The sequence below is a fragment of the Saccoglossus kowalevskii genome, chromosome 4 (assembly GCF_978046115.1).
Source record: "Saccoglossus kowalevskii chromosome 4, keSacKowa6.1, whole genome shotgun sequence".
NCBI lineage: Eukaryota > Metazoa > Hemichordata > Enteropneusta > Harrimaniidae > Saccoglossus > Saccoglossus kowalevskii.
In genome coordinates this window covers 28,440,954-28,468,357 of record NC_140644.1, presented here as the reverse complement: position 1 = coordinate 28,468,357, position 27,404 = coordinate 28,440,954, and the positions used below count along the sequence as shown (strand labels likewise).

At 35.1% G+C, this 27,404-nt stretch overlaps 2 protein-coding genes across 2 annotated transcripts in view; one reads left to right on the top strand and one right to left on the bottom strand.

The window, feature by feature from the left end:
* Positions 1 to 4,858: 4,858 nt before the first annotated feature.
* Positions 4,859 to 6,781, top strand: LOC144342329 (carbohydrate sulfotransferase 1-like). The gene has a single exon (XM_078005563.2). It carries the CDS (start codon positions 4,870 to 4,872, stop codon positions 6,286 to 6,288), a length of 1,419 nt encoding a protein of 472 aa, XP_077861689.2. The 5' UTR covers positions 4,859 to 4,869; the 3' UTR covers positions 6,289 to 6,781.
* A 2,510-nt stretch (positions 6,782 to 9,291) lies between these two features.
* LOC100374185 (neuronal acetylcholine receptor subunit alpha-7-like) overlaps positions 9,292 to 27,404 on the bottom strand; it is a 62,410-nt gene continuing 44,297 nt past the window's right edge. The window contains exons 5-8 of the mRNA XM_085498370.1: positions 14,484 to 14,528; positions 12,109 to 12,218; positions 11,318 to 11,862; positions 9,292 to 10,361 (exon numbers count right to left, since the gene is read on the bottom strand). Of these exons, the coding sequence (XP_085354496.1) occupies positions 9,445 to 10,361; positions 11,318 to 11,862; positions 12,109 to 12,218; positions 14,484 to 14,528 (1,617 nt within the window). The 3' untranslated portion in view covers positions 9,292 to 9,444. The remainder of the gene's footprint in view (positions 10,362 to 11,317; positions 11,863 to 12,108; positions 12,219 to 14,483; positions 14,529 to 27,404) is intronic.

Sequence of the window (27,404 nt, the reverse complement as noted above, 5' to 3'; positions counted from 1 at the left end):
TGGATACAGACATAATCTGATTCGCCTTGAGAGAACTTTTCGCAGCCCGCTAATATAAACAAGATTAATTTCATAATGTTTCATATATAATTTCGGCTACTCGAGAAAAATGTTATTACAATTTGGTCCCAAATAAAGTTTATAATTTGTATTAGTACATTCACCTATCTTTCAGACAACTGGTCAATTATGAACATGTTATATTATTGCTTTATGAATATGTAATATTTGAGATTTATAAACTGTTAGGAAATTTGCCTGGCAAGATACATTGTTTCAGTTCAACTAACAATGGTGATTCGGTAATGCAATGGTGAGTGTATTTCATTAATAAACACTAATTGAAATATGAGAACATGGATCTCGTTTGCTCACTTCATAATATCTTGGATTTTTTTTTTTTTTTTTTTGGATTATCGAAATTATGTTTGTTCCCCATAATACATTTCATTTTTGTCTGATAATTTTAAATTTGATCTTGATTTTGTGAACATATAAATCTATGTGTTATTTGTTGAACGTTCATCTACTTTTTATAATATTCCTTTATTATTCAGACCAACTAAATGTTTTATATATCTGTCATATTTGAGATTTTCCTTTGTGTAGCTGATTCTCGTTTAAAACGTCACAAAGTGTTTAGTTCCATCCTCCAATAGAAAATTAATAAATAGAATAATATTCAAGTTTATTTTCAACATTGTATCACCAGTAATAACCTTCATATTACATGTCCCTGAAAGCTGGGCAAGTAATGTACTTCTTGATTTTTTATTCGGGTAAATAATTATACGTATTTCTGCGGAGATGTGGTCTGAAATATTCTTATTCATATTTGGAAATACAAAATCCATGAAATGTAAATGTACGAATCATTGATCACCAACAAATAATACAATGGACTAAATTCTTACCAGATCCAACAGCTGAAAACACAGCTGTTTCAATATGTTTTAATATCTATGTGTTCAGTAAACACCTACGCTCCAGCTAAATATCATCTTAACTGGATTTTAAATGGTTCATACAAAACCATAATTGTAATCACCTGATGTGATATAATATTGACCTCTTATTTACATCAACACTATTCCAGTCACTTTCTAACCCCAAACTCATTCTTACGTATAATTTTTCTGATCCTAAGGTGTGTTTTTTTCTGGATAGTTCTGACAATATAAAATATATACAGAAACATGTTGAGTTTTGGGTAGGTGCAAAAAGGGATAAATGGACACGCAATCATTTAATCCAATGAAAACTCGAAATCAGATATTACTTAATAGTTTGGTATTATTGATCCAACCACACATTTCCACACCCCTTATTTTATACAGTCTTGGATCACTTTATTGTCACTGCCTGTTATGCTCATTTCAGTCAATGGCTTCGAATCATTCGAACAACCAGTCTAAACGATACTAATAATGTTGATGTGCTACTATGCAACTGATGAGTGAGGGCGGCATTCATCAACAAATAATACAAAACCTTATTTAATAAAATGATGCTGATAAATATGTAATACACGTTAACAGTACATACAACGTGAATCGTTTGCATCATCGCTCTACAAATTCGATATGATGATATGTTCATGAATGAGAAGGCATTGCAAACATTCATCACCAGCAGTAGAAACGTTATTATTGTGAAATAGTCTAAATGTAAACGTTAACGTGTTGTAGTGAACACATCTTTATTGCTCACATGTTTTATGGAGTATCGAACACGTCAGTAACAGTGTTGGTAACGTATCTTTATAAGCGTAAATACATAGATAGATGCAGGCGATTAACTGGGCACAAGTATCTTCAACGATCGGCGTTCTTGTAAGTGAATAAGACGCTCTAAGCAGCTAGGACGCACTCGCACAAGTAACGATTATATTAGTGGTTTTATACAATATTTCTTGAAATATTAGTAACAATTCTATTAATTATTTTAAAGCCCCGTATATGTGAGACTTCATTTCAAATTTGTTCCACCCATGTATATTGGTGATTTGTCATGGAATGAGAAACAGCCCCGGTTTGAATAAACTTCAAATGTAGTAGTTATGTATAATGCTAGGCATTATCCCATAATCGTAAATATAGTGATGAGTCCAAAAATAACTATATTTAGTAATTGAAATAAGATCATGCAATACGACCTTGAAATACGCTCACATATACAATCATTTTAAACCACTTCATCAATGGTGAAATATGGTATGTGCTCGACAATATTGCCATCCATGCCATCGTGACATATTTTATATAGTGCACATTGTTGTTCTAACTGTAATGAGTTTGAAATGTGTTCAGATACATCTATCACGGACTGTGATTGGCTAGACAATATTGTAGCTTGACAAGCTTCCGCTATTTTTGTTTATGTTAGTCATATGGTCATTCTCAACGTTGTATTATATTGCATCATTCTACAACTATCCGCACGAAACACCAGAGAACTAGTACGAGGTATACTATATTCGAGACTGGACTAATGTAGAACAAGATGGTAGAGTCTGCAAGAATCTAAACAACACAGATTCCCGGGGTTATCTGAATAAAATATAGTACAAAAGACGAGTAAAAGAGACATTATTTAGTTATTTGACGCGTGTAACGTGTTTAGCGTCGAATATTTTAAAATACATGTATATAAATAAAGTGTGAAAAAAGGAATCTCATGAATTCATATTACCTCAACTTGGAAACAGTATGATTTAAATATGTATATAAGGTATGTATTATTTTAAGTTTCTGCACTTCAAATGGGGTATTATAATTTCCCAAAAATAAGTACGTGTTTAGAGGCTTGTTTTGAAAACCTATACTTCCCCATGGGTTCCAGGTCTGAAAATGGAGAAAATGTCGGTGACAATGGACCAGAGTTGACAGTCATATGTGTAAATATATCTAGATTGTTCTCATTTTGAATTTTTCAGATCTTCATTAACCCCTGCGAAAGATCAATGTTTCAGCGGACAGGCAACAGCAGGGACATGGCAGGTTTAAAATTAAATTTAAATACGTATTTCAAAAACAATTGAATGTAGTGCTGTATTCATATATGCTAATCAATTAAATCTACATCGCTTTCAAAGCATCGTGACATTTTCACTTTTTGAAAAGATAAGTTACCTTCTCTGTTAGTCCCTATGATTTTATCAATTATTCGTGTCTGTATTCGCCTGTTCTGTTTATACTTCAAAGACAAGGTTAGTGTGTTTTTTTGGTTTTTCATTTTTTCTGTGTGAGCCTGTAAAGATGATCACTCCCATGTTGTAAGATCACGTGGAAACCCTTTTTCGGATTTAAATGCGAAAATGATGATAGTGTGAGAATTGTGTTTTCTCCTTGTCTTGTCCCGTCGTATTTCGACGCATTTGACCAGAAATACCAACAATTTTCTCTCCAGCTGACAACAAGCTGTGTATTACAAAAATAAAAAGTAAACGCTTATTTATTTATTTATTTATTTATTTATTTATTTATTTATTTATTTATTTATTTATTTATTTATTTATTTATTTATTTAACTAATTATTTAGTTAGTCTACTATTATTTACTATAATTGTGGCTGTGCGATTGTTGTGTTTAATATCATATTACTAGAAATGTTATGGAACTTTTACTCAGCGTGTAATAAAACGTTTTTACATGTAAGCGTCAATGCCCCTTATCATGCACCGGGAATATAATATGGCATTAGGCAACAAATAAACAATGGAGTGGCGTGAGGAGAGGGATATCTTCTATTGGGGCTTTTACGTGTTCGTGAGGGCAAATTCAATAAGTATCATGATGATACACGAAATTCTTTCGTCAATATAATTTTACGTTTCGTACTGGGCTTTGTATATGTAGCATTTAAATTCATTTTCTAATAAACACGACACATACGTGGTCTGAAAATAATTAACAGCACACCAATCATTCGATAAGCATATGATCATGTACACGCAATGTAATAAGGGAAGCGATCAAAATAAAACCAGCTGTTTCCGGTTCGGTTTCCAAGGAGCTCAGGAGAGCTCCCTAGAGCTACTTCGTCTCCCGCTGAGCTACTGGGAGCTTCGAGGAGATCCGCCGATTTCACTAATTAGTTTTTAATTAAGTCTATTTCACAATAGAACAGCTGCCCATGTGATATTCTTTCACTTTATTCGTGGTAGACCATTTTTACCAGACATATTTTGACCAACATATGGAGACATGTAATAGTCCATCTAGGTAACAATGCTGGGCATTATCCATTCAATCTGTAACTAAAATAAGTAGAATCTATTGTAACGGGAATACGTACAACGGGGGACGTAAGTACAGAGTGCTTGATGTATATTTCCTACGCTGCCACATTATAATACATAAGTGCTTGACGCTCTGAGTACAGGATGACAGCCGATATAAAACATTGTCAAATCTATTTCGAGGAAATGTGCGTATTCGGCGGGAAACATTTCTGAAAGCATCACACCAGTGTATAAATTAGTTAATAGCAGTTTGAATATAACATTATAATAATTTTATGTAGAATAACACATCCCCAAAAATGACAAATAAACAGTATAAGTATCCAATGACCAATTAGTATATGCTATTACAAACATTAAAATATAATGCTTTCAGTCTTGTTTCATCTATTGTTAGTATACTTATTTATACAGTATTCTACTAAGCAGTGGTGGTGGTGAGAGAGAGGGTGACATTCATAAAGAAAAATTACAAAGCAAGATTATTTAAGTGACGTCACATACGTCATCAAAACATGTTTGTATGGTACATATTGTCGTGTTAACCGTATGGAGTTTGAAATCTAATTATATATTTACTCATTTTTTCAGACATATTGGGATATATTCATACATCAGGCTTAGGATGAAGAGCTTTCACTGTTTTTGTGTTCTATTAGTGCCCACAGTGATTCTCGTCGTTGTATTACATCGCATCATTCTGCAACACAGATTAACACCAGAGAACTACTACGAGGTATTTTATAGTCGCGATTGGAATAATGGAGAGCAAGATGCCAGCAGCAATGGCCTGCTTCATCAAAACGCACACCAACAACACAGCATAGTTTGGGACATCGTTCGCAATAAAGGGATTCGGCAATTGGAAGGACAAACGGAAATCAGCAGCGAAATCATTACCCAACAAGCACAAAGTGAGATCAAGGAAATCGAAAAGGAACAAAACTCTGAATTCAAAGTTGTACAAGATCTCTGTGACGCTTTATGTAATAATACCAAATCTACGGATAGTTTGATAATAGCTGACAATCAACCGCCGGGACAGACTGAAACATTGAATATAGTCGGAAACAAATCAACTATCATTTCAAGGGTAAATTTGTTAATAAGTGCAGGAATGCGAACTGGGTCATCGTTTGTTTCACAGTTAATTAATTCCCATCCCGATTTTTTCTTCCTCTTTGAGCCGTTATATGGATTGAAAGACGTTGGTGACAACGGACCTGAGTTGGCAGTTAGCGGTGTTCACCTTCTTTCCAGAATATATAGCTGTGATTTCTCTGTTCACGGTATTAGTCAATATTTCAACTGGTATAATACACTGAGTTCATGGCAACGAGATAACACTTGTCAGTCAATGAATGAACATCGGGCGAAAAATTGCTGTCTGGCCACGAAGCACATGGCTACGAAGGTTATACGTTTATTAGATGTTCGCGATTTCGTGCCTTTGATGCAAGATTTGGAAATGGACTTGAAAGTGATAAGTGTAGTGCGGGACCCACGTGCAATGATGACGTCAGTAATCCCCTTGTACCTCTCTGGGTACACATTTGATCGCAAAACCGCTAACATGATACGAGATGTAAAAGATTTGGATGATGTTTTACTGGAAAGACTAAAACGGTATTGTGATATTAACTTTAGGAACCACGCATTAGTCACATCTAAGGTCGGGTCGTTGTTCTCATGGAAGGCGAATGTTTTACAGCTTCGATTTGAGGATATTGCCTCTGACCCTCGTAAGACAGTTGATACTATCTACAAATTCATCGGGTTAAAGACGTCATCTCAAGTGTATGAATGGATTACGAACAACACTAATGTGGATGAAAAAGTTCTCCAAAAGCGTGAAAGGTATGGCTATATGACGCAGAGAAATTCGACGGAAGTGGTCAGCAAATGGAGACGTCAGGTCACTCTTGAACTGGTGAAAGCCATTCAAAATACGGGTGTCTGTGCACGGTATATGCAAGTGTTCGGTTATGAATCAGTCAACAACGCATATCAATTACATGACGACACCTTCAACCTGTATGTATAGTAATATCGCTATAAAGTACAATGCTTCTATTGAGCAGAACTTTCCTATGTCACAACACGAGTTAAAATGTTTTAAAACAGCAGAATGTTTTTGTGATGAATGGCTAGTTCCGTCAGAATTGAATTATGAATACAGAGCAGTAAATGGAAAGTGTTCACATGTTGGTCCAGTAGTTTTGTATCCGTCGTGATTGTTGACAGTGATTGTTGACAGTGATTCTGTTTTCGAAATTGTGAAATTCTTCCGTTTTTTTTGCGAAATGTATTTTCTATACACCCATAAACATTTTTCATAATTACCGATTACACACGAATATTACAGAAAAAAGATAATATGCTATGTGTTAAATTATGACGTAAAGAAGCTAAATGAAATTACAAACTATGCTCAGCAACTCATGTATGAACACTAACTTTCATAAATATGATTTTACTTTTCCTGCATAAAAGCGAAAAAAAATCCCAATGTCGCAAAATAAAAGTCTATATCTCAATGTTCTGTATTCACTGTCGACAAAATCCTCGTGTAATTCGAACGAAAGTCCAGTATTTTTATCAGTCACGCCTAAGCTTGCTTAAAATTTGAAATTGGTCAGTATTTTGAGCTCAACCCGGTTAAGATACAACAAACATATACAGTAACGAAATTGAATAACATATGTCTATCATAGGTGTCACAAAAAGTGGTTTCGCCCAATATAATTGACTGTTTGTCCATTATTGTTCAGCTATTCACTCATAAACCATCCAGTTGGTCCATTTTAACGCCCTAGCCATGTGGCTCAACTTCTTTATATTGTGTCTGTCGGCATGTGTACTGGAGAGATTATTCTGTGTTTCTTCTTTATATGTACTGATAGTCCGCCATCTTGATTCTCCAGCAAAGAATCGTGGGTAAAATATTACACCATATCCACTGTTGTGAGAGGGTATGTCATATGGCGACACAAAGGGCCAGGTAATTGGTTTAAATTGGTTTAATCTTGTTTAAAAAAACAACACGGAAAATTGGGCCTTCCATTCACGTGACCAATTTAAAATCATTCCAATTACTTCCAATGTTCTATTTAAATCAATTTACAATATCAAAAGGGCATCAATTCTATTCAGTTTGTCTACTGAAACTTCATGATGGTTCTGGCATTTCTGGTTGTTTTAAACATAGAACAGTTGATATATTCTCTCGAAACTTTTGAATGTAAATAAAGCCCCTGCTATATATAGAAAGATTATTCCCTGTGATAAAAGCGTGAGTACTGACGTCAACGTAATCACGGAACCAATTAGAATAATTTACCATTATGAATTATTATGACTTGAGTGGAGAACCAGCCATAATATTGTTGCCAGCGTGGTTTTTTGTGTTGATTTTAAATGGCATTACAGGAATACATACACGAACAACCAAATAATACACTTGTACATGAAGGGTTTATTTCCGTATTTTATATTCTGTTTAATTGCTCTACATACTAGTATTACGAGTGGCATGACCGGCTAGTGGCCGTCGCACTGTGACGTCATCTCTTTATAATTTTGCCGACCAGCATGTGAATGTCTGATAAAAACACTAGCTCGCGATGTGCTGTAACAGCGGTCCCCATTGGTTGTTTTATTATCAGGGACACATATATGTAATATGTAATGTCAACAGCAGCGAACACTGCTGTTGTATTACCTACGGGTGGGAACGATGGGTTCTCGCAAACCAGTCACTGCGCACGCACATACGCGCAAAACGAAAACAAGTGCGACGGCCTATAGCTTAACCAACATAAAACAAGAACTATACACAGTCGTAGCTAAATTTACTCTGAATAATGGACATGATCTTTTACCAGTTATCGCTTAATTCTACTACACTCGATTAAGGGAAGATTACTGTAATCAACTTGTGACAAGATTCGAGTTGGAATTTACATAATCATCAACTCAAAAATAAAAGCACAGAAACATCTTAGGAATTACATTTCCAAGTGCTGGCGACTTTGGTGGTTAAATGTCTCAGGTGTTTCTATCGCGTTTTATGGAGTGCGCCCTCACAGTCACCAACATATAAACACCATCACCCATTTAACTAATAGTTGAATTAGTAAGCAGAAACGTTCGAAACCAAAAAGCAATCATCGTTTGGATCTCACCCAGACGGGAAAATAATACTGGATATCGGTTTCAAGTATAAAACAGGATATTGAATAAAAGTCTATGTGACAATTAAGATCACAAATGATACCATGGACACGAACTTAGCACCAGTTAAACATAAGTATTAATGATACGCCCTGTGCCGCCATTCCTCTCGCGTTATATAACGGATGTTCAATTGAAGATTGCTGGTAACTGCAATAGCATGGCCACGAATATTTAGCTTTAATACAAGCATAGTTTCGGCTATTTACCTAACGTATCAGTAAATTGGAGAATGAGTTACCCTTACTCTCATGAGTATACCCAATGTATGCCTACCGCAACCCCAACGGCAACTATAGATGCTGCATTTCCCTGATTAATGGCCGCCATGTACTGTGCGTCTGTGCAACATTTCGATTTTTATTATTTTTTGTGGAAACTAAACTGAATGCGATGATTGGTTATCCGTGAATATTGTACTTCAGGTAAACTTGAAATTGTAATATGTACTCTGTATTATTGCTTTTCATATTGTGAAATTTGAAATAATGATTTTCATAATCATGCACACAATCCGTTCCACTTATGGAAATGGTAGCGCCCTCTCTCTCTCTGTCTGCCGACCCCTCCCCCCTCCCTAGAGTCTGCTTTCAAACGTCCTAGTTTTTTTACAAGAAAACTTCACCAATGGCCCTAAACTGACACATACTGTGCGAATGAAGACATCGTAGCGTCGACTTGGGGGAAATCCCATCACGTTGTTCCACCTTTGTTGCTATGGTAACATAGCATCATAAATTGTTTGTCGTTGCAATCGGTGAACAGACGTATTGTTTCCCACACCGTACATGCATGAGACAGAAGACACACTAAATTTAAGTTTGAGGTATGTGTTCACAAAATTCTTACAACCCCACTCGCTCGATATAGAAAGTAACAGTCTTTGTCGATGTAGCTTTGACCGAACCGTTGTTGTTACAACGTCACGGTGGTGCCGGGACCAAACATAGCAGGAAACGTTCTCTCCTTAATATTCATAGTCAATTGCGTAAGCCTCCTCTGGTGGTTCCATATTTCCGGGCCTCTGCGCTAAAAATGTAATCGTGAAAATGACAGAACATATGAGAAACAAAGCCAGTAAGAATCTGTCGACCGTCGTCGCAACGACCATCCAATCATATTCTATTTGTCTTCGCCGTTCACTAAACTGTTGTGGACGTTTTATCAGTTCTGCGATTTGTTCTACATGCCTCTCCAGCCTTGGAGGAGGGTGCGACGTATACGTGAATTTGCTCAACTTCGTTTCCTGCTTACAGTCACACAGTCGTCTCTTCGGAGGAGCGCATGGGACGCTCGTGAACTGCGGATTGATCTGTGCATTCGGCGGCGGTGGTGGTGATGGAGGCGGAGGGATCTCAGTCAGTGCGATCATAGGAGCGCTAAGCGTGTTCCGACAACTGTTCTCCAGTCCTCTGAGTCCCTCGTGGTGCACGACAAGATTTTTCTTATTTTTATAGTTATCTTGAGATCCGTCGTTATCACGCGGCAACCACACCTGTCCCCGCCTGTATGAGGGGTCTATCGGTAATACCGAATTATCCGCTGTGTCAGGTTGGGCGTAAAATGTTGTCGAGTGGCTCAGACAAGGACTGCCGTTCTCAAAAGTACCTGTGCCCGATTCTATGTTGCCACTAGAGAGATTGCCACCCCCTTTCTTTCCTTTACCATTGCGTTCGTTGTTTTTGTCGCCGTCGATTGCCAGAGTGTTGACGGAGTAGCATTGCTTTACGCACATGAACATGGCCATGTACTGCATTACGAAGACGCGTATCCAGCCCGGGACGTCGTAAGTTCCGTTCTTTCCCCACTCGTTGATGTTTAACACCGCCACGTTCATGGCAACAGACAACGAAATGAGAACCATTGTAGCTGCAAAATATTCACCTGAGAAGAAGAAGTAAAAGTGGTTAAGGTGAACGCCTGCTGAACCAAACACATTAATTTGAATGACATAGTTTACACTCATTTACGTCATGTTGACGTCACAGGAGTGCCTTACTCCCGGCTGACTTGCAACGGTATATTCAACACCATTCTCAGTGGTGTAATATGTAATGAGCGCCCTCACACGCCAAAGAAAGAGGAATGTGAAATGTAACGTTCATATGCACATATATTTAGAACGGATGGCAGTGAGTGAATTCATAATATTAAACTAATGGGAACGTTTTCCCCATTGTAACTTTCCCGGATACTGTGACGTATTTTCTCGATTAATTACTAGTATAAAACACATGATATCAGTAGTCAACCAAACTTTATTGACATCGGTCGTATTTTCTCGATTAATTACTGGTATTAAACACATGATATCAGTGGTCAACCGAACTTTATTGACATTGGTCGTTGTTATAGGTTATCTTTGTTGAACCGCAATATTTGCAATGTCGTGCTCATGTATAGGTCTCATACAACGCGTGTACAACATTTCGAATACTTACATGGATTGAATCCAATGTATCCGTGCAAAGGTTTCACGGTGAATGAACTAACTAACGCCTATAACATATCCCAATTCAACACATATAAGGTTGAGGTCACATAAATATGGTATAAGTCGTCATAACAATATATACACAATATACGTTGGGTAATGAGGCAATAGTTGTACAGAGGCGTGATTGGTTGCCATGGGGATGAGAAAATTTGTTTTCAATATGGCGGCATAGCATTATGTAGTGGTATTCTAAACCTGATTGCCCGAGCCTATTTCATGATTATATCCAATGTTTGGACATGCCCACTCCTATATTGAATTTTAACCACAGTTCCCGTCGCATAAAATTGATATTTTTAATTAGTTAGGAAATGTTTGAGAAGTCTAAACTAAGTTCGCTCACCTAGCAGAGAAATTTCTTCAGAGGTTTTTGGCATCGTTTGCGACACTTGCAGATTAAACACTCCCAGCGACAGTAGCAACATCACACCGAGGGACACTTTGACTACACCTATGTTGAACGGCATATTGAAACCAACCAATGACAAAGCAGTGAGTAGCACACACGGCAACACTACGTTGTAGACGTAATACAAAGGTTTTCTTTTCAGACCAATCACAAACGTCACATCCGGGTATGACTCCGGGCAGCAGTCGTAGCGTACTACGTGAGGTCGGGTGACGGCGTAAACTATGTCCCACTGTTCGTTGGGCATGAACGTCGACATATCGGGTGCAATGGAATCGTTTTGTAAGTTTACTTGAAAACTGTTGTAAGTCCACGAGCCAAACTTCATGCGGCATTGCTGGTAATCAAAAGGGAAATATCGGACGATAATTTTGCATGTGCTTTTCAGAAGGGTCGGTTTGGACCAGTGTGATACTTGACCATTGCTGTAAACTAGTGCGTTGGATTCCAGGTTCACACTGAAACCGTTTTCATCAGCTCTGAAAAATTAAATACACACAGAGTTTGAAATTTGAAATTGCATGTTGGTCTCGCACAAATGAGCCTCGTGCAAATGTGTGTTGCATTGTTACTACTAATAATAATAATAGAAAATGTGAGCATATTTACGCGGTACATTATTTCTTCGAAACAACAATACTATAAATCATGCTGTGTATTACCGCCTCACACTTACGTATTAGTTTGCAAAATAAGGCATAGTTATATGGATTGTAATAACTCACGTATTGTATAAAGTTATATCTGGAAACCAAATGTCCACGGCCGGGATTCGTAAGACTTGTATATCATCAAATTCGTTTGCGTTCCAGCGTAATTTCTCATCCTTCCAATGCTGTGGGCGGAAATTCAATTTATTTATATGTAAATGCGGATATGTCTTGGCTACAACTTGTATATCATTGCTCGTTTGATTAATATATTTAAGGTAGTATCAAACCTTGGGAATTATATCAGGGATATAAGCTCGTAGATTCCAATAACTACGTACCATATGATAGTTTAAGTAAACTGTCTGCTCTGATTAGAGCTGACCACAGCCTACAGCTGGCTTTATTGTTTCTCTTTGTTCGACTCAGCGAAAGCATGTAATATGATTCTGACATAAACACCGCCCTCTAAAGTTACACTAGCGAATTACATTGTAATGAATCCGATATTAACATATAACCAATTATAGACATTTCTATTAATAGTATATCATTGTCATCCCAAACGTGTCACACTGGGACAATACATGTGCACGTTGTTAAATTATCGAGTTAGCGACAGGTCACCAAATTTTCTAAGTCAAGATAGCACATGGTAAAGATAAGAGTAGCCGTTCAATACACTTGGTCTAGATTCGTGAATGGTCAATTACTCGCTTAAACTGTCATTTAGATACAATCTGATGAGTTCCAACATTAACGACATTGATAACTGGCGTTATAACTTTTTAACACGTAGTTTTTGGCTCGGTCACATGAATAACACGGTGCACTATACTTATATACAGTTTCATTATTATTATTTTTTTATTAATTTATTTATTAATTAATTAATTTATTTATTTATTATTTAATTAATAATAATAATTTATTTATTTATTTATTTATTTATTTATTTATTTATTTATTTATTTATTTATTTATTTATTTATTTATTTATTTATTTATTTATTTAATTATTTATTTAATTTATTTATTACTAACTTTCAGACAACATGGTTTTCAACCCCGCCAATCTAACATGTGTAACCTGCCTAATATGCATAACCAGCAAAAACACGGTTGATCATTAAAATACCAACATAATATTATAGTATACCCAACTAAAACATGGACACATTCACCGTCCAAATATTTGCACTATTGTTGTTTTTCATTATTTTGACTATTGAAAACATCGTTTTCAACACTTTTGGTCGTGGGACGTTCGTAGTCCTACCGGTTGGAAGACTAGTAGGCTGTTTTACTTTGACTACTGTGATTGGAAAACTAAAGCATAGATATGCAATACCGTACTCGCCTATATCTAAGCTTTCAGAAAATGTATAAGTTGCTGTAGTAACATGTTTAGTAACCGTCATGAAATGTCTGCTACCCGAGTAACAAGCGTAAATCGTGCAGATTTATAACATTATTAATTAAATATATACTGTTTGTTTCAAATGTAGAATGAAATTAATGAAACTTATAGCTCCAGGTGCGTGACAGTTCATTCGGTTGTTTATTTGACCCAATCCAAAAGTCAATCAGTTAGCTCTTCAATAATAAACGCATGAATTACCCCCTCATTCATTCTAGCTCATCGCCAGACGTTTGCTCATTTCGGTAATTACCGACGCAATAGAATTCTCACTCCCTTCAACGGCAACACGACATTGACGAAGTAATTCGTATTGCACTTTCGATTAGGAATGAATTAATGCTTATAATCACTCAAATACAGCATGCGAGAATACGAAAATAAACTCCAAACAGATTGTAGTAACTAAGTTGACAGTACAAAGAGCTCAGTATCAACTTGGAAATATGGAAGCGTGCCAATAGATGCGATAACAAAATTAATGCGGATATTTAATCAAATCCACTTGTCTCGATATTTTTAGTAATTCAATCAGACGCGTTTGTATTAACAGTATTGTTGAATGTTACAAGTTTATGAATCTACGATACTCAGTAGCAATTCTATTAACGAAAAAACTGAATGTTTGAAAACCACAGGTGCCGTGACACGTTGGACTATTGGATGGTTCAAACGAATAGACACTTTTGCACGATTCTTCTACGCGTATGGTTAGATTAAAGCGCGGTAGTCGTCGCGCTGCGCATGTTCGATATTTGTGTTGATATCTCGCACATGCGCAGTGCGACGACTACCGCGCTTTAAGTCAGTCATTTGCTGACTCGTTCGCAGTTCAATTGTCCGTTCAAATTCGGATTCACCCGTTTTTTGTTTAGTATTTGTACTGAAATCTCTATGTTGATGCTGGTGGATGGGATATGGCGGGTTGTAATTAACTACGACAAAATAACAAACAATATGGCAGACATGTCATAGAATCGATCCCGTACTCGAACACGATACACCACGTGACAAGATGGCGTGTTCTCACCTGAGCGATCCACACATTGGTTGTCAGTGCCTGATTTCTTTCATCCTGCAAGGTTAAGAAAAAAATACGAGTTATTGACCATAGTGAGTGAATACATCTTTTCTGATACTGGCGTCCCTAGCGCCTTTAAAAAATAAAGACCGTCTGCACCGTCAATTTCTGTTTATCTGTAGTTGACCTTCAATGAATAATTAATGCATTTGTTAATTAATTAAAGAATTGAATTAATAATTTATTAATTAATTAATTAATTAATGCATTTGTTAATTAATTAAAGTATTAAATTAATAATTTATTAATTAATTAATGCATTTGTGAGAGTTACTGTCTTCTTATAAATGACATTGCTTTCACTCAGCTACGTCATTTCCACGTCTCATAAGCGCTCGTCGTTTGAGTGAGTAAAACAGTATTGAGGAAGTGATTACTTGCATAAACCCCTGAGATTGAGACAGCAGAAATCTGAGAACCTGTTTTTTCTCGATGTCCTGCTGAAACAATCGGTATACGTGTGTTTTCATCATTGCCATTTTAATAATGATTTGTCTGATTCATATCTCATGTCTGAGTATATATAGAAGTATATTCTGTCTGATTTATTTCTATAACATACGAGCTATTGTGCTGTCTGATCTGCAAAGAGTACCCGGAAGTTGAGTAATTGTCACTATTACAATGTCACGATTGCCTACTCAAAAATGAAGATTAGGTTCTGTGTTGGTATTTACCCACATGTATGTCTAGGAGATATATACCCATATTTACATCTAGGTAACTATACCCATAATTATATCTAGGTAAATATACCTATATGTATACTGAAGTACAATTTGTATATCCATATGTGTATGCCGGATTTATACAAATACATATAACATATTATTGTAAAGTACACATACAAATCAATTATATTTAGATCCTAAAATGGTATAAACCTTGATGTTCATGGGAAGCATAAAACACGTTACAGGTTTTTACACCAAACTTAAACACTAATAATAATGGCTTATTGTATAAGTACATATAATTTCCCACTGTCAAACATACACAGCAGAAATAAAGTAACTTGGAAAAGAAACATCACAGAGGCTAAGATGTAATAATTCGTATTTCCGTATCGATGTAAAACCTGCATAATCGCACAAATATATAACAGATTGGGGGAAGTCGTGTAGGAAGGTGTTACGCGGAGTCTACAAATCATATAATGTATTTTATATGCAGACTGTCAAGCACGAATGGCGGTGTAGATCCCGGGGAGTAGATAAAGTACAAGCACTTATCAGTGGCTTCTACCAATCATGCTTTTATTCATTCGGTTCATTGAAATTGTTTGAGAGAAACCAACTTGAAACGACTTGACGTATTTATTTGTTTGGTCTGAAATATGGAATGATTGAGCGTGCTTCCTTCTTGTCACGGTGACATCGCGTCAAATGAACTGCTCCACTTTGGCCATCACGGCGATAGCAATTTGCTTCGCTGACAGTTACATGTTTGTTTGTCGTTAATTCGATGCTGTAACTGAAAACATGAACAGCTAGTGTATTACATTGCAAATTATATCGTTCGCGTATAAAATGGGGAGTTGGGGGTAACCTAATGAAAACGAATACAATCAACAGGACCTTTTTCGACAAGTCGCGCAATGACGTTTCATACGTATATTCTCCATATGACCGCGAGATAAATTTATTTATATAATTTATTTATTTGTATGTGTGTTCGTTTTTTTATTATTTTCTATTTTACTCTAATTTTGTTCTCTAAGATTCTTATCTTATCAAAATTCTTATATTGCTGTAATAGACAAGAAAAACTCACATGCCATAGATTTGTATGTATTATATGAAAGAAGGACGATTATAGATATTGATGAGTCGGTGTAATCCCATATTGACAGCTACATTTATTGACAGTGAGTTGAAAATGTTTTACGAGTTTCTGATTGTATTTGTTATTTGTTATTTCACTCATCTTCTTGATGTGACAGGACACATGGACATGAACTTTGGTCTTCTGTGACGTGGATCGTGAAGTTAACAGCAATTAAATATTAATGAAACTCATGCAATTTCAATAACAGCTACTGTCACTGACTTGGACAGTTATTTGTTATAAATTTCGCACGAATATTATTGAATACAAGCAAGCAACTTTGCACTATTTGCACATTAGTTTAGTTGGCATTTAAATGTTCCATGATGGGAGACTTGTTTTTCATGCTTCATCAACTTCAGCATCACTCAACTTCAAAAGATATAAGTCATGTTGTAGTGTTTAGTCAAATGATTCTCAAACAATGCTTGTTATAAACTGATTCTTGAGTAGTTGATGAATTTAGTTGAGTAACCGTCCAAAGCACGTCTGATTTTACATTTTATTTATCCGATTTCTCTACAAAAATGTACGTACGTATTCTTCGCTGTTACCATATTCTCGAAGATTGTACAATAGCGCCAACACTCGTCGTTAAATGTTTAATACGTACTACTCAACTTGAGAAATAACGTGCTCGATCGATTTTTTCTACAATTACACAAAGCTCCTCGGATACAGAGAACAAATGGGGCAGACCGCCGATCAGCGGTAGCGTGGTGGACCTGACCAGCAATCGGTAAAACCGAGTTTGAACACCAAAATGGACGACTTTTATGCTGGGTGAGTGTGCCATATGCTCAACGGGATGGCTATTTACTAATCGATGCGACTTTGCGGAAAGTTTGTAAAGGTATTCAGGTGTTTTTGTACGACAGGGCCTGGTTAAATCCCGGATAGTACTTCAAATTTGCATAATGGCTGTAAGATGACCACGCAGCACTGTTACGTTATCCCAAGCATGATAGTTTATGTGACAAAATGCTCTGTAATTTGCACATAGACAAATCAAGAGAGACAATGGTGACATCCAATGTCGAGAAATATAGCTTGGCACAAAATTAAAAATATATATATTTAATATGTCTGCTTTATAAAGGTTCCTAGCAATGCTTTATAAAGGTTCCTAGCAATGCTTTATAAAGGTTCCTAGCAATGCTTTATAAAGGTCCCTAGTAATGCTTTATAAAGGTTCCTAGCAATGCTTTATAAAGGTTCCTAGCAATGCTTTATAAAGGTTCCTAGCAATGCTTTATAAAGGTTCCTAGCAATGCTTTATAAAGGTCCCTAGCAATGCTTTATAAAGGTTCCTAGCAATGCTTTATAAAGGTTCCTAGCAATGCTTTATAAAGGTCCCTAGTAATGCTTTATAAAGGTTCCTAGCAATGCTTTATAAAGGTTCCTAGCAATGCTTTATAAAGGTTCCTAGCAATGCTTTAATGCTGGTAAACGTGTTAAAAATACATTATTGATATATTTTCGACCACCAACAAGCGCTGCACCAAACAGATACGTCAAACATGTATATTAAAGAGCGGTAGTCGTTATGCCACGCATGCGCGGGATATATGGGTCTCATATAGACAAAGATGTCGATTTGGGCTGTTGCGCTTATCAATGAGTACAAACTGAGACGTTACCAAGCTTTAATTAGGTGTTTTAGGTGATTAGAAGGTATCGAAGGAGTCGTCGGCGGTAATTAGTGAACGTTGCGCCCAGGTCAAACCTCATACTTGTGATAAACATTTACCCACAATCCAATGCGCTCTTATAATGGAAATCACAAGTATGAGGTTTGTGTATACTATACAAAACACTGTGTATAATTTATATGCATGACTGCATTCAAATATAAAGCCTAATTGAATGTTCATACCCAAATACTTTGTCGAATAGTAATTTACAATATATTTTCATTTTCTCGAATTTATTCATAATTGTTTTCGTATTCACCTGTCAAATCAGTTTGAGATGTTTTCTCACAGCTTACAGACTGAAAAACGCATCAATACATCCCGACATCACAGTAAATTCTTGTTCTCGTAAAGGCATTACTGTTTTGACACTTCTCTACATAAATATTCGTGTACGTAAGTATCAATTTCCTTTTAATATAAAGGCTGTTATAATATTATGATACATTTCCACGAATCAATTAACAAAACACGATGACTGTCGTCCTCGTAAAATCCAACATTGAAGAGCGGCTATTTGTCGTTTTAACTCTCAGAGAAATATTCATGATCGTTAACACTACACTACTTCTGTATATGGGAAATCATGGCAAGTCATGTCATATTTGCGCAGTACTTTTCAATATGTTTAATTTTTCACAAAATGTGTAGCAGTTCATAGCACATTGATTTTAGACAGTGATTTTAGAATGTGTCAAATGAACGAGTTTTAAGCGATGACGTTGCGATTCAGTTCACATACATCAATGCAGCCGTCATATTCATTTTTGACCCCACTATACGTGAACTTCGAACTGCCCGAATCGCGCAAAATAATTGTTTGCAGCGCCCTCGGTAGAATAGAACGTTTGAAGTAACTTGGAAAAGGCAAGACTGGGGAGTAAGTCATGGTCTCTCAGTCTGCTGATATTCGGTGAAATAGAATCGTAATTTTGCAACGTCGTACAACTATGAACCTGAACACACTAACAAGTAACCAGACTAAAAACAGAACATAAATTAACCATTAAAAGTTCACATTTTTTAAACCAACCAAATAATTCAATAGCTAAACGAAATTACTATACTATTAAAAACAATGTATTAAACAAATAAAAGATACGAAAATGGAATTCAAGTACCAGTTAATATTGAAGAATCAGGAAATCTGAATCATAATATATATTGAAAAACACTAAATCAACCTCGCCTTCTCAAGAATATGATGACATGTTTAACATTGCCTTAAATGAAAATTGTTCAAGTGCGTTGTAAATAGTGGAAAATTTCCATCACGCTTGGAGTCAACAATCTTAGTCTCAATTCATAAATCAGGTGAGAAATCAGATCCACCTAATTACAGAGCAATTGCACTGTTAAAACTATTCACCAGTATTCGAAATAGTAGATTCACAAACCATTTGGAGAAAAACAAATATTTAACTGAGCTACAGTTTGGCATTATGGAAATTTTCATAAGGCACTTAAGTCAGTGTATACAGATCGATAATATAAAGTAAACTTACAAATAGTATTTTTGAATGATCTCTTAGATATATTTGGTGTTGGCAGTGACAGACCCATCATGTTTATTAATAAACAAAATAACAATATTCAATACGCGGATGATCTAGTACTCTTGTTAGAAACTACAAACTGAGTCACTATTGTGAAAAATGGAACTACATATAACAGGTTAATAAAACAAATATGAAATTCAAAATCAACAATCAAGAATTTACATCAGTAAGGGAATTCTAATACCTATTATTTCAAGTTACCCCAAAATTTTGAAATGAAGCAATTAAATCATTCTTTCCTTTACGACAAAAATCTTAAATCGAAAGAATATTTCTGTATATTTCTTAAAATATTGTTTCAGTTAATAACACTAATCATGATGTAGGAAACTGAAATATGGGTGAATGAAAAAAACAGCTTGAGTCAGGTTTGTTGTCAGTTCTATCGCTTTAGATTAAGTGTGACTAAAGTAACTCCAAATAGTGGTGTGGGTGGTGACATTTGTAAAATCCCGATCAGGATAAAATTAAAATGAGTTCAAATAAAATACTGATACAGGCTAAATAAACTGTGTATTACAAAGTGCACTAAAAGAAAATATGGTAATAATAAATTTATTCATAATACTGTAGGACTCAAGGTATACTCATTGTAATTACATAACATGTTATAGAGGACAATGTCATTTTACAGTGACTGAAAAAGAACAAGAAAATATAAAAGAACATGAACTGTCAGACCAAAATTACGTATTACAATTTGTGTGGCGAGAAAATTTATATTTAGAAATATTACGCAAGATTATCGCATTTTGTAATTGTAATAGCGATATCATTTTTTGGGGTGAGGGAAATGTGAATAAATAATTAAATGAATGAATAAATTTATTATTATTATAAAGACAAAAAAAGTATTAAAAACAATACAAAATGGTCCAAAAATATTGAAGTAATCATTGGGAACCTAAAGTGAAAATAAAGAAAACAAATATCAATCAATTCTCAAAAATTATGGACCATAAAATAACAAATGAGTATACAGAGTCGTGGAAGGAACAATTAAATATTTGTCGAAATAAACAAAATGAGGGAAATAAATTAGGAACAACCTGGTTATTTAAAACAGACTTTGGAATGGAAAAATACCCAAGTGAATCAAGAAACTACAATATGAGGAGACTTTTGACAGAAGTTTAGAATCAGTGACTATAATTTGGAAAACCAATTAGGTAGACGAAACAACACTCATAGACGAAAGGAATAGACTTGCGATGAAAAGGTAGTCGAGAATGAAATTCACTTCATCCTAGATTTTGAATTATATAAAGAGAAAAGGAAGTTCTTGTTCAAAGAATGCGATATCAAAACAAACCAGAAAGGGGAAAGACAAAATAACTTTGAAACAATAATTATAGTATCACATTGGTCAAACATTTTAAAATAAGAACAAGGGTATTTTATTTCTGTAAAAGATATTTTCTGCTTTTTTTATGTCTGTGAAATATATTATATATTTGCCATACAGTACCCTCATGTGGTATTTATTATTATTAACATGTTGAGTAATATGTGTAATGTGATAAATGAACAGATACAGTATTCGTATGATATCCGACTTGTTCAATAGCTGAAAATCGGTAGCTTCGGTTGTGAGTTTTCAGCATCTTAGGGCGTCATGAAGCCACCTAATCGCACGCAGGATTCACTCGTCGACGATCGAAGACGGACTATATTACAGAAGTAATATTCGATGTTTCCCTCAAGACTAGTCGGAGACGTACATAAGAATCTGGAGTCGAGGATTAGATCCCTCCCATTTGAGTTTATTGCACGATTAATTTGCTTATGTTACCACTGTCTCCCAGTGAACTCCGAATATCGAACATTACACACTTCCTAGGTTAGTTTGTTTAGCACTTACCCGAAGCAGAATTTGATCAGCAATGCATGCCGGGATTTATTGTAGGGTGGACCATGCAAAATTGCACAATATGGCTGGTTTAATTCGATCAGTATAACTCGCGAACGCTGCAGCTTTCAGATTTTATTTTTGGCCAAGTTGCTTACAATTGAAAAGACTTTCAATCAAGTTTTGACGACAATACAACTTAAACACAGTTATGTTTAACGCGTACAGGTTACGTCCTAAATCTGAATGATTTGTTTGGCTAATAACTTACATGATTTCCGTTAGAACCGTTGTTATCAACATTGTCAAGTCATTGATATATACAATAACTGACTGACTTTAATAAACTGACTAGAAGCTATGTATACAAGACGATAACTATCGAATCCATTCAAACCAGAAATAGTATATTCACTAGAAACAAAGATGTTTGAAATCCTTTTTCGTTCTACAGTAAGTAGTTCATGTGTCTATAATATAGGATAATTTGTCTTAACAAACAGTGAATACAAAACAAGGAATTTTGTTTGATTTATATACGTCGCAGCAAATACGTTTCAGTACTTGAATAATTGAATACTAAAGTGTTAAAATTGTCGCATGTCATCTCCTTTTTAAAGGTCCATTCCCTCTGTTCAGCGGCGCTGCTTACGTCGTATTGTAGATTTCCCGATGCTTATTGATTTATACTTTAGATTTACATCACCTAAAACGTCTTCGTTTTATATGATCTACTGACATTGTACAAGGACGACTGCTAATCAAGCTACTGAAACAGCAGACCTATTGATATTACTTTATATGTTATGGCGATTCGTAGATTGACCGTACTGATTGCGTGCAACTCACAATTAATTACTTCTCGGAACGTGTTCTTATTCGAGGAGTTTATAAATCATGGATGGTTCAAAACGTAGTTATTTAAAGTTGTAAATTTAGTCACAAAAGTAATAATATCAATGCAAGCGTTATAATTTGGACGATAATTTAGAATACACTTAATTGGATGGAATTGAATATAAAATAGAGTGTAATGGAATAGGATGGGGTGTGGTGGCTTGGGGTGCAGTAGAGTAGGGGAGGATCACAGTCAGCTGGCGCGCAAGTGATAATAAAATATATATATATGCGATATTTACTATATTGGGCCGCCATCTTGGATACGGCATGAAACAAAAAAAAGACAAATTGTGAAATTCGGCTTTCAGATACAAATCAGGGAAAAATACCAATCTTTCACCTAATTAAAATAATTTATAATAAAACACTTTCCTGGGGTATTTGAACCCACAAATTCTCATTCCAACTCAGCAGTCAATCAGCGACGGCCTTACAGTTAGATGAAAATCTCGGTTTCAAATACTCCGGGAAAGTGTTTTATGTTCTTCGTGTAATTAGGTGTTCGTATGCAAGGGATTTTTCCACACAAAAACGACGAATTCGACCGAATATTGTTAGCGTTTGGCTTAATATTATCCCCACCGGATCATTTGGCTATGAAATATTGGTATTTTTTTCCTGATTTGTAGGAATCTGAAAAACGCATTTCACAACTTGTCTCTTTATTTAATTTTATGCCGTATTCAAGATGGCGGCTCCCATATAGTAAATATCGTATTTATTTTATTATAACTTGTGCACTGTGTGTAGGATAGGGAGTCGGGTCGAGTCGATAAGAAAGGAAAAGAAAATAATAGATAAAGTAAAATGAGGTACAATAACAACATGACATGCATAATAACAATATATGTGATTATTTTGGTTTACTAAAATACATTCAAAAATTAAATATAAAAAATCGTATTGGATGATATTTGTGAAAATTTTGTAAAGTCGTTTTAACTGGCACATAGCTGAATGCTAATCAGTGAAGACTCGAAATCAATAAAAATTGAAATAACTCGTTCTATTCCTAATTTTACCATCACCCTGCCTTCATTGTAAAATATTATTCCATGTTCCAATATATTTTAGTCTAAACGTCAGTTTCACCTTAATATAATAAAGCTAGTTTCTTGATACATCTCCGGCAGTATATGTACAACTTTATACATCATTCGACTTAGCACATAAATTAATCTTCTGTTATCTGTTATGTGTATCGGGAAATTAGTAGTGATTAAATAATAAACAACCACATGCGATTTTAATTGTTCGGGTTATTGTTCTCTCAAACAACATTATTTACCACAGGTCAACAGTAGATATCTCGTCCAATTTCAATTTGTTCATACTGTAGAAGGGTTAATTATTCACTGGGTTTTAATTTTGCTTATTTTGCTGACTGGAAAATGCACTAAATTAAAACCCAGTGAATATGTAATATTGAGCATAGAACACATTACCTAAATGATAAAACCGTGAATTTAAAACCCACTGAATATGCCTGAAATGCTAAATCAGTGAAATTTAAACCCAGTGAAAATTAGTCATTTTACAGTATATAGAATGACGCACACGTTTATGCTCTTTGGACGTGTGTGAGGGCAGTGACTTGTTTGCAAGTACCAGTCGTTAGCATTCATAAATAAAACAATAGCATTATTCGCTGTGGTTGGTTATAGAATTAAAAACGAGGCGATGTCCATTAATGCGAGGTAACAGTGCAAGGACACATTTACTTAGATGAGCCCATGCTTGTTGTCAAATTGGTTAAACGAATATATAGTGTCGATATATTTCGTGTTATATATTGTCGATATATTTCGTGTTATATAGTGTCGATATATTTCGTGTTATATAGTGTCGATATATTTCGTGTTATATAGTGTCGATATATTTCGTGTTATATATAGGGTCCATATATTTCGTGTCGATATATTTCGTATTATATAGTGTCGATATATTCGTGTTATATAGGGTCGATATGTGTCGTGTTATATAGTGTCGATATATTTCGTGTTATATAGTGTCGATATATTTCGTGTTATATAGGGTCGATATATTTCGTGTTATATAGGGTCGATATATTTCGTGTTGATATATTTTGTATTATATAGTGTCGATATATTCGTGTTATATATGGTCGATATATTCGTGTTATATAGGGTCGATATATTTCTTGTTATATAGGGTCGATATATTCATGTTATATAGTGTCGATATATTTCGTGTTATATATTGTCGATATATTCTTGTTATATAGGGTCGATATATTTCGTGTTATATAGTGTAGATATATTTCGTATTATATAGTGTCGATATATTCGTGTTATATAGTGTCCATATATTCGTGTTTTATATGGTCGATATATTCGTGTTATATAGAGTCGATATATTCGTGTTATATAGTGTCGATATATTTCGTGTTATATAGTGTAGATATATTCGTGTTATATAGGGTCGATATATTCGTGTTATATAGGGTCGATATATTTGTGTTATATAGTGTCGATATATTTCGTATTATATAGTGTCGATATATTCTTGTTATATAGGGTCGATATATTCTTGTTATATAGGGTCGATATATTCGTGTTATATAGGGTCGATATATTCGTATTATATAGTGTCAATATAGTTCGTGTTATATATTGTCGATATATTCTTGTTATATAGGGTCGATATATTGCATGTTATATATTGTCGATATATTCTTGTTATATAGTGTCGATATATTTCGTGTTATATATTGTCGATATATTCTTGTTATATAGGGTCGATATATTCTTGTTATATAGGGTCGATATATTCTTGTTATATAGGGTCGATATATTCTTGTTATATACGGTCGATATATTCTTGTTATATAGGGTCGATATATTTCGTGTTATATAGTGTCGATATATTTCGTGTTATATATTGTCGATATATTTCGTGTTATATAGTGTTGATATATTTCGTGTTATATATTGTCGATATATTCTTGTTATATAGGGTCGATATATTCCCTGTTATATAGTGTAGATATATTTTGTATTATATAGTGTCGATATATTCGTGTTATATAGTGTCAATATATTTCGTGTTATATATTGTCGATATATTTCGTGTTATATAGTGTCGATATATTTCGTGTTATATATTGTCGATATATTCTTGTTATACAGGGTCGATATATTCCCTGTTATATAGTGTAGATATATTTTGTATTATATAGTGTCGATATATTCGTGTTATATAGTGTCAATATATTTCGTGTTATATATTGTCGATATATTCTTGTTATATAGTGTCGATATATTTCGTATTATATAGTGTTGATATATTCGTGTTATATAGGGTCGATATATTTCGTGTTATATAGTGTAGATATATTTCGTATTATATAGTGTTGATATATTCGTGTTATATAGGGTCGATATATTTCGTGTTATATAGTGTCGATATGTTTTGTGTCATATGGTGTCGATATATGAGACGTTATTTAAGAACATCTGTTCAAAGAATTGTCGCGTTGAGTCTAAGATGTTTAGAAGTACTAGGAGAAATTTACAATTTCTATTTATCAACGTAGTTTTAGTATTCTTCGCCGTAAAACGAATACCGAATGCACGCATATCAATAATACAAAGTGTCTATTTGACTAATACCACCCCGCCAGCTTTGGCTACCGTGTTTGTGTGGCCGCCATTTCTGGCGATGCATGTGGTCCGCGCGGTCTGCCATGTCAAGTTATTCCATTCAGTATATCCATTTCCAAATCCGTGTGTCCACACTCTTAATTGCGTTTTACTTGCTCTAAACGAGCACAGTTACACCTGGCGGGCTCGTTATAGCCCAGACGTTTCTAATCACGTACACATCACCTTGTTTTTGTAATTTTCCGTCTTTCAAATTTCCTCTAATGCAGTTGATTTATGCTACTTACGAGCGTAGTTACTCTATTATATCCACGCACACTATAAATCAGACTGTATATATACATTCTTTCTCTGTCGTCTTAATTAGCCTGTATTTCATTTCATATCCCACAGATTTGAAGCAATTTTGAGGGATTCCGTACACGGCAAACGTTTTCTTCTTATTACTCTTTTGAGACTGTCTGTTTGGTAACTGTCCCGCTGTCTGTATGTCTGTCTATCTATCTGACAGACTGTCCGTGTGTCTGCATGTGCGTATGCATGTGCGTCTGTCTGTCTGTCTGTCTGTCTGTCTGTCTGTCTGTCTGTCTGTCTGTCTGTCTGTCTGTTCTATGTTTTAGTAATCCGTCGAGTTAGCTAAGCAAATCTCTTATTAAAGTATCCCGTCATCGATTCTCTTTTAGGTATTATCATATGTGTCTGTCCAATTAAAAATCATCATTCATTCATTTGTGATCTACTATATTTTCAAATGTATTTTGTTTATACAAGTGAAAGTTACTAAAGATATGATACACTGAACTATGATGCAGACGTCGTAGTTGATTTTTCACTTTTATAAATACCATCTAACCTGCTGCCAATGTGCCCAATAATGTTCAGATTCACCAAAACATATACAACACGTGTATAAACTGATACATTTCGTTTCAGTTCATTCCTAGCATGACATTACAGCGAGTCTGCACTATGGACACTCTACAAAAATGCCATTCGAATACCACATGGGAGCAGTTGATTCACTTGACTAATTTTGTTCAAACGTGTCTCATAATAGATGGCCATCATTTTCTTCCTGTGATTTACACTATTTTCAATTACACACTTAGCGGTATACATTATTACCATCCGTTCCTGTTGAAAACTAAATATCCATCCATACCCATTGTTGCCATGCGCACATCTCGTCCACTGCGAACTACTTCTCCGTCCCATGACACCACTTAACATTGCCGTGTTCATAGACCGTAACAACCGCTTTCCTCTCAGCGTTCATTCTCATCGGATACGCCTTATTGATTGTAGCTAATGGTGATCAAGTTATAGAATCCAATATTGTGAGTCCGCAAATGGATTGATTCACTATACACACAACTCAATCACTTTACGCTTCAGAGTAAATAATTAGCAAGATGTTC

What these genes read in the sequence shown, in the direction of transcription:
- LOC144342329 (XM_078005563.2), top strand. Translation starts at nt 4,870, where the DNA reads ATGAAGAGCTTTCACTGTTTTTGTGTTCTATTAGTGCCCACAGTGATT.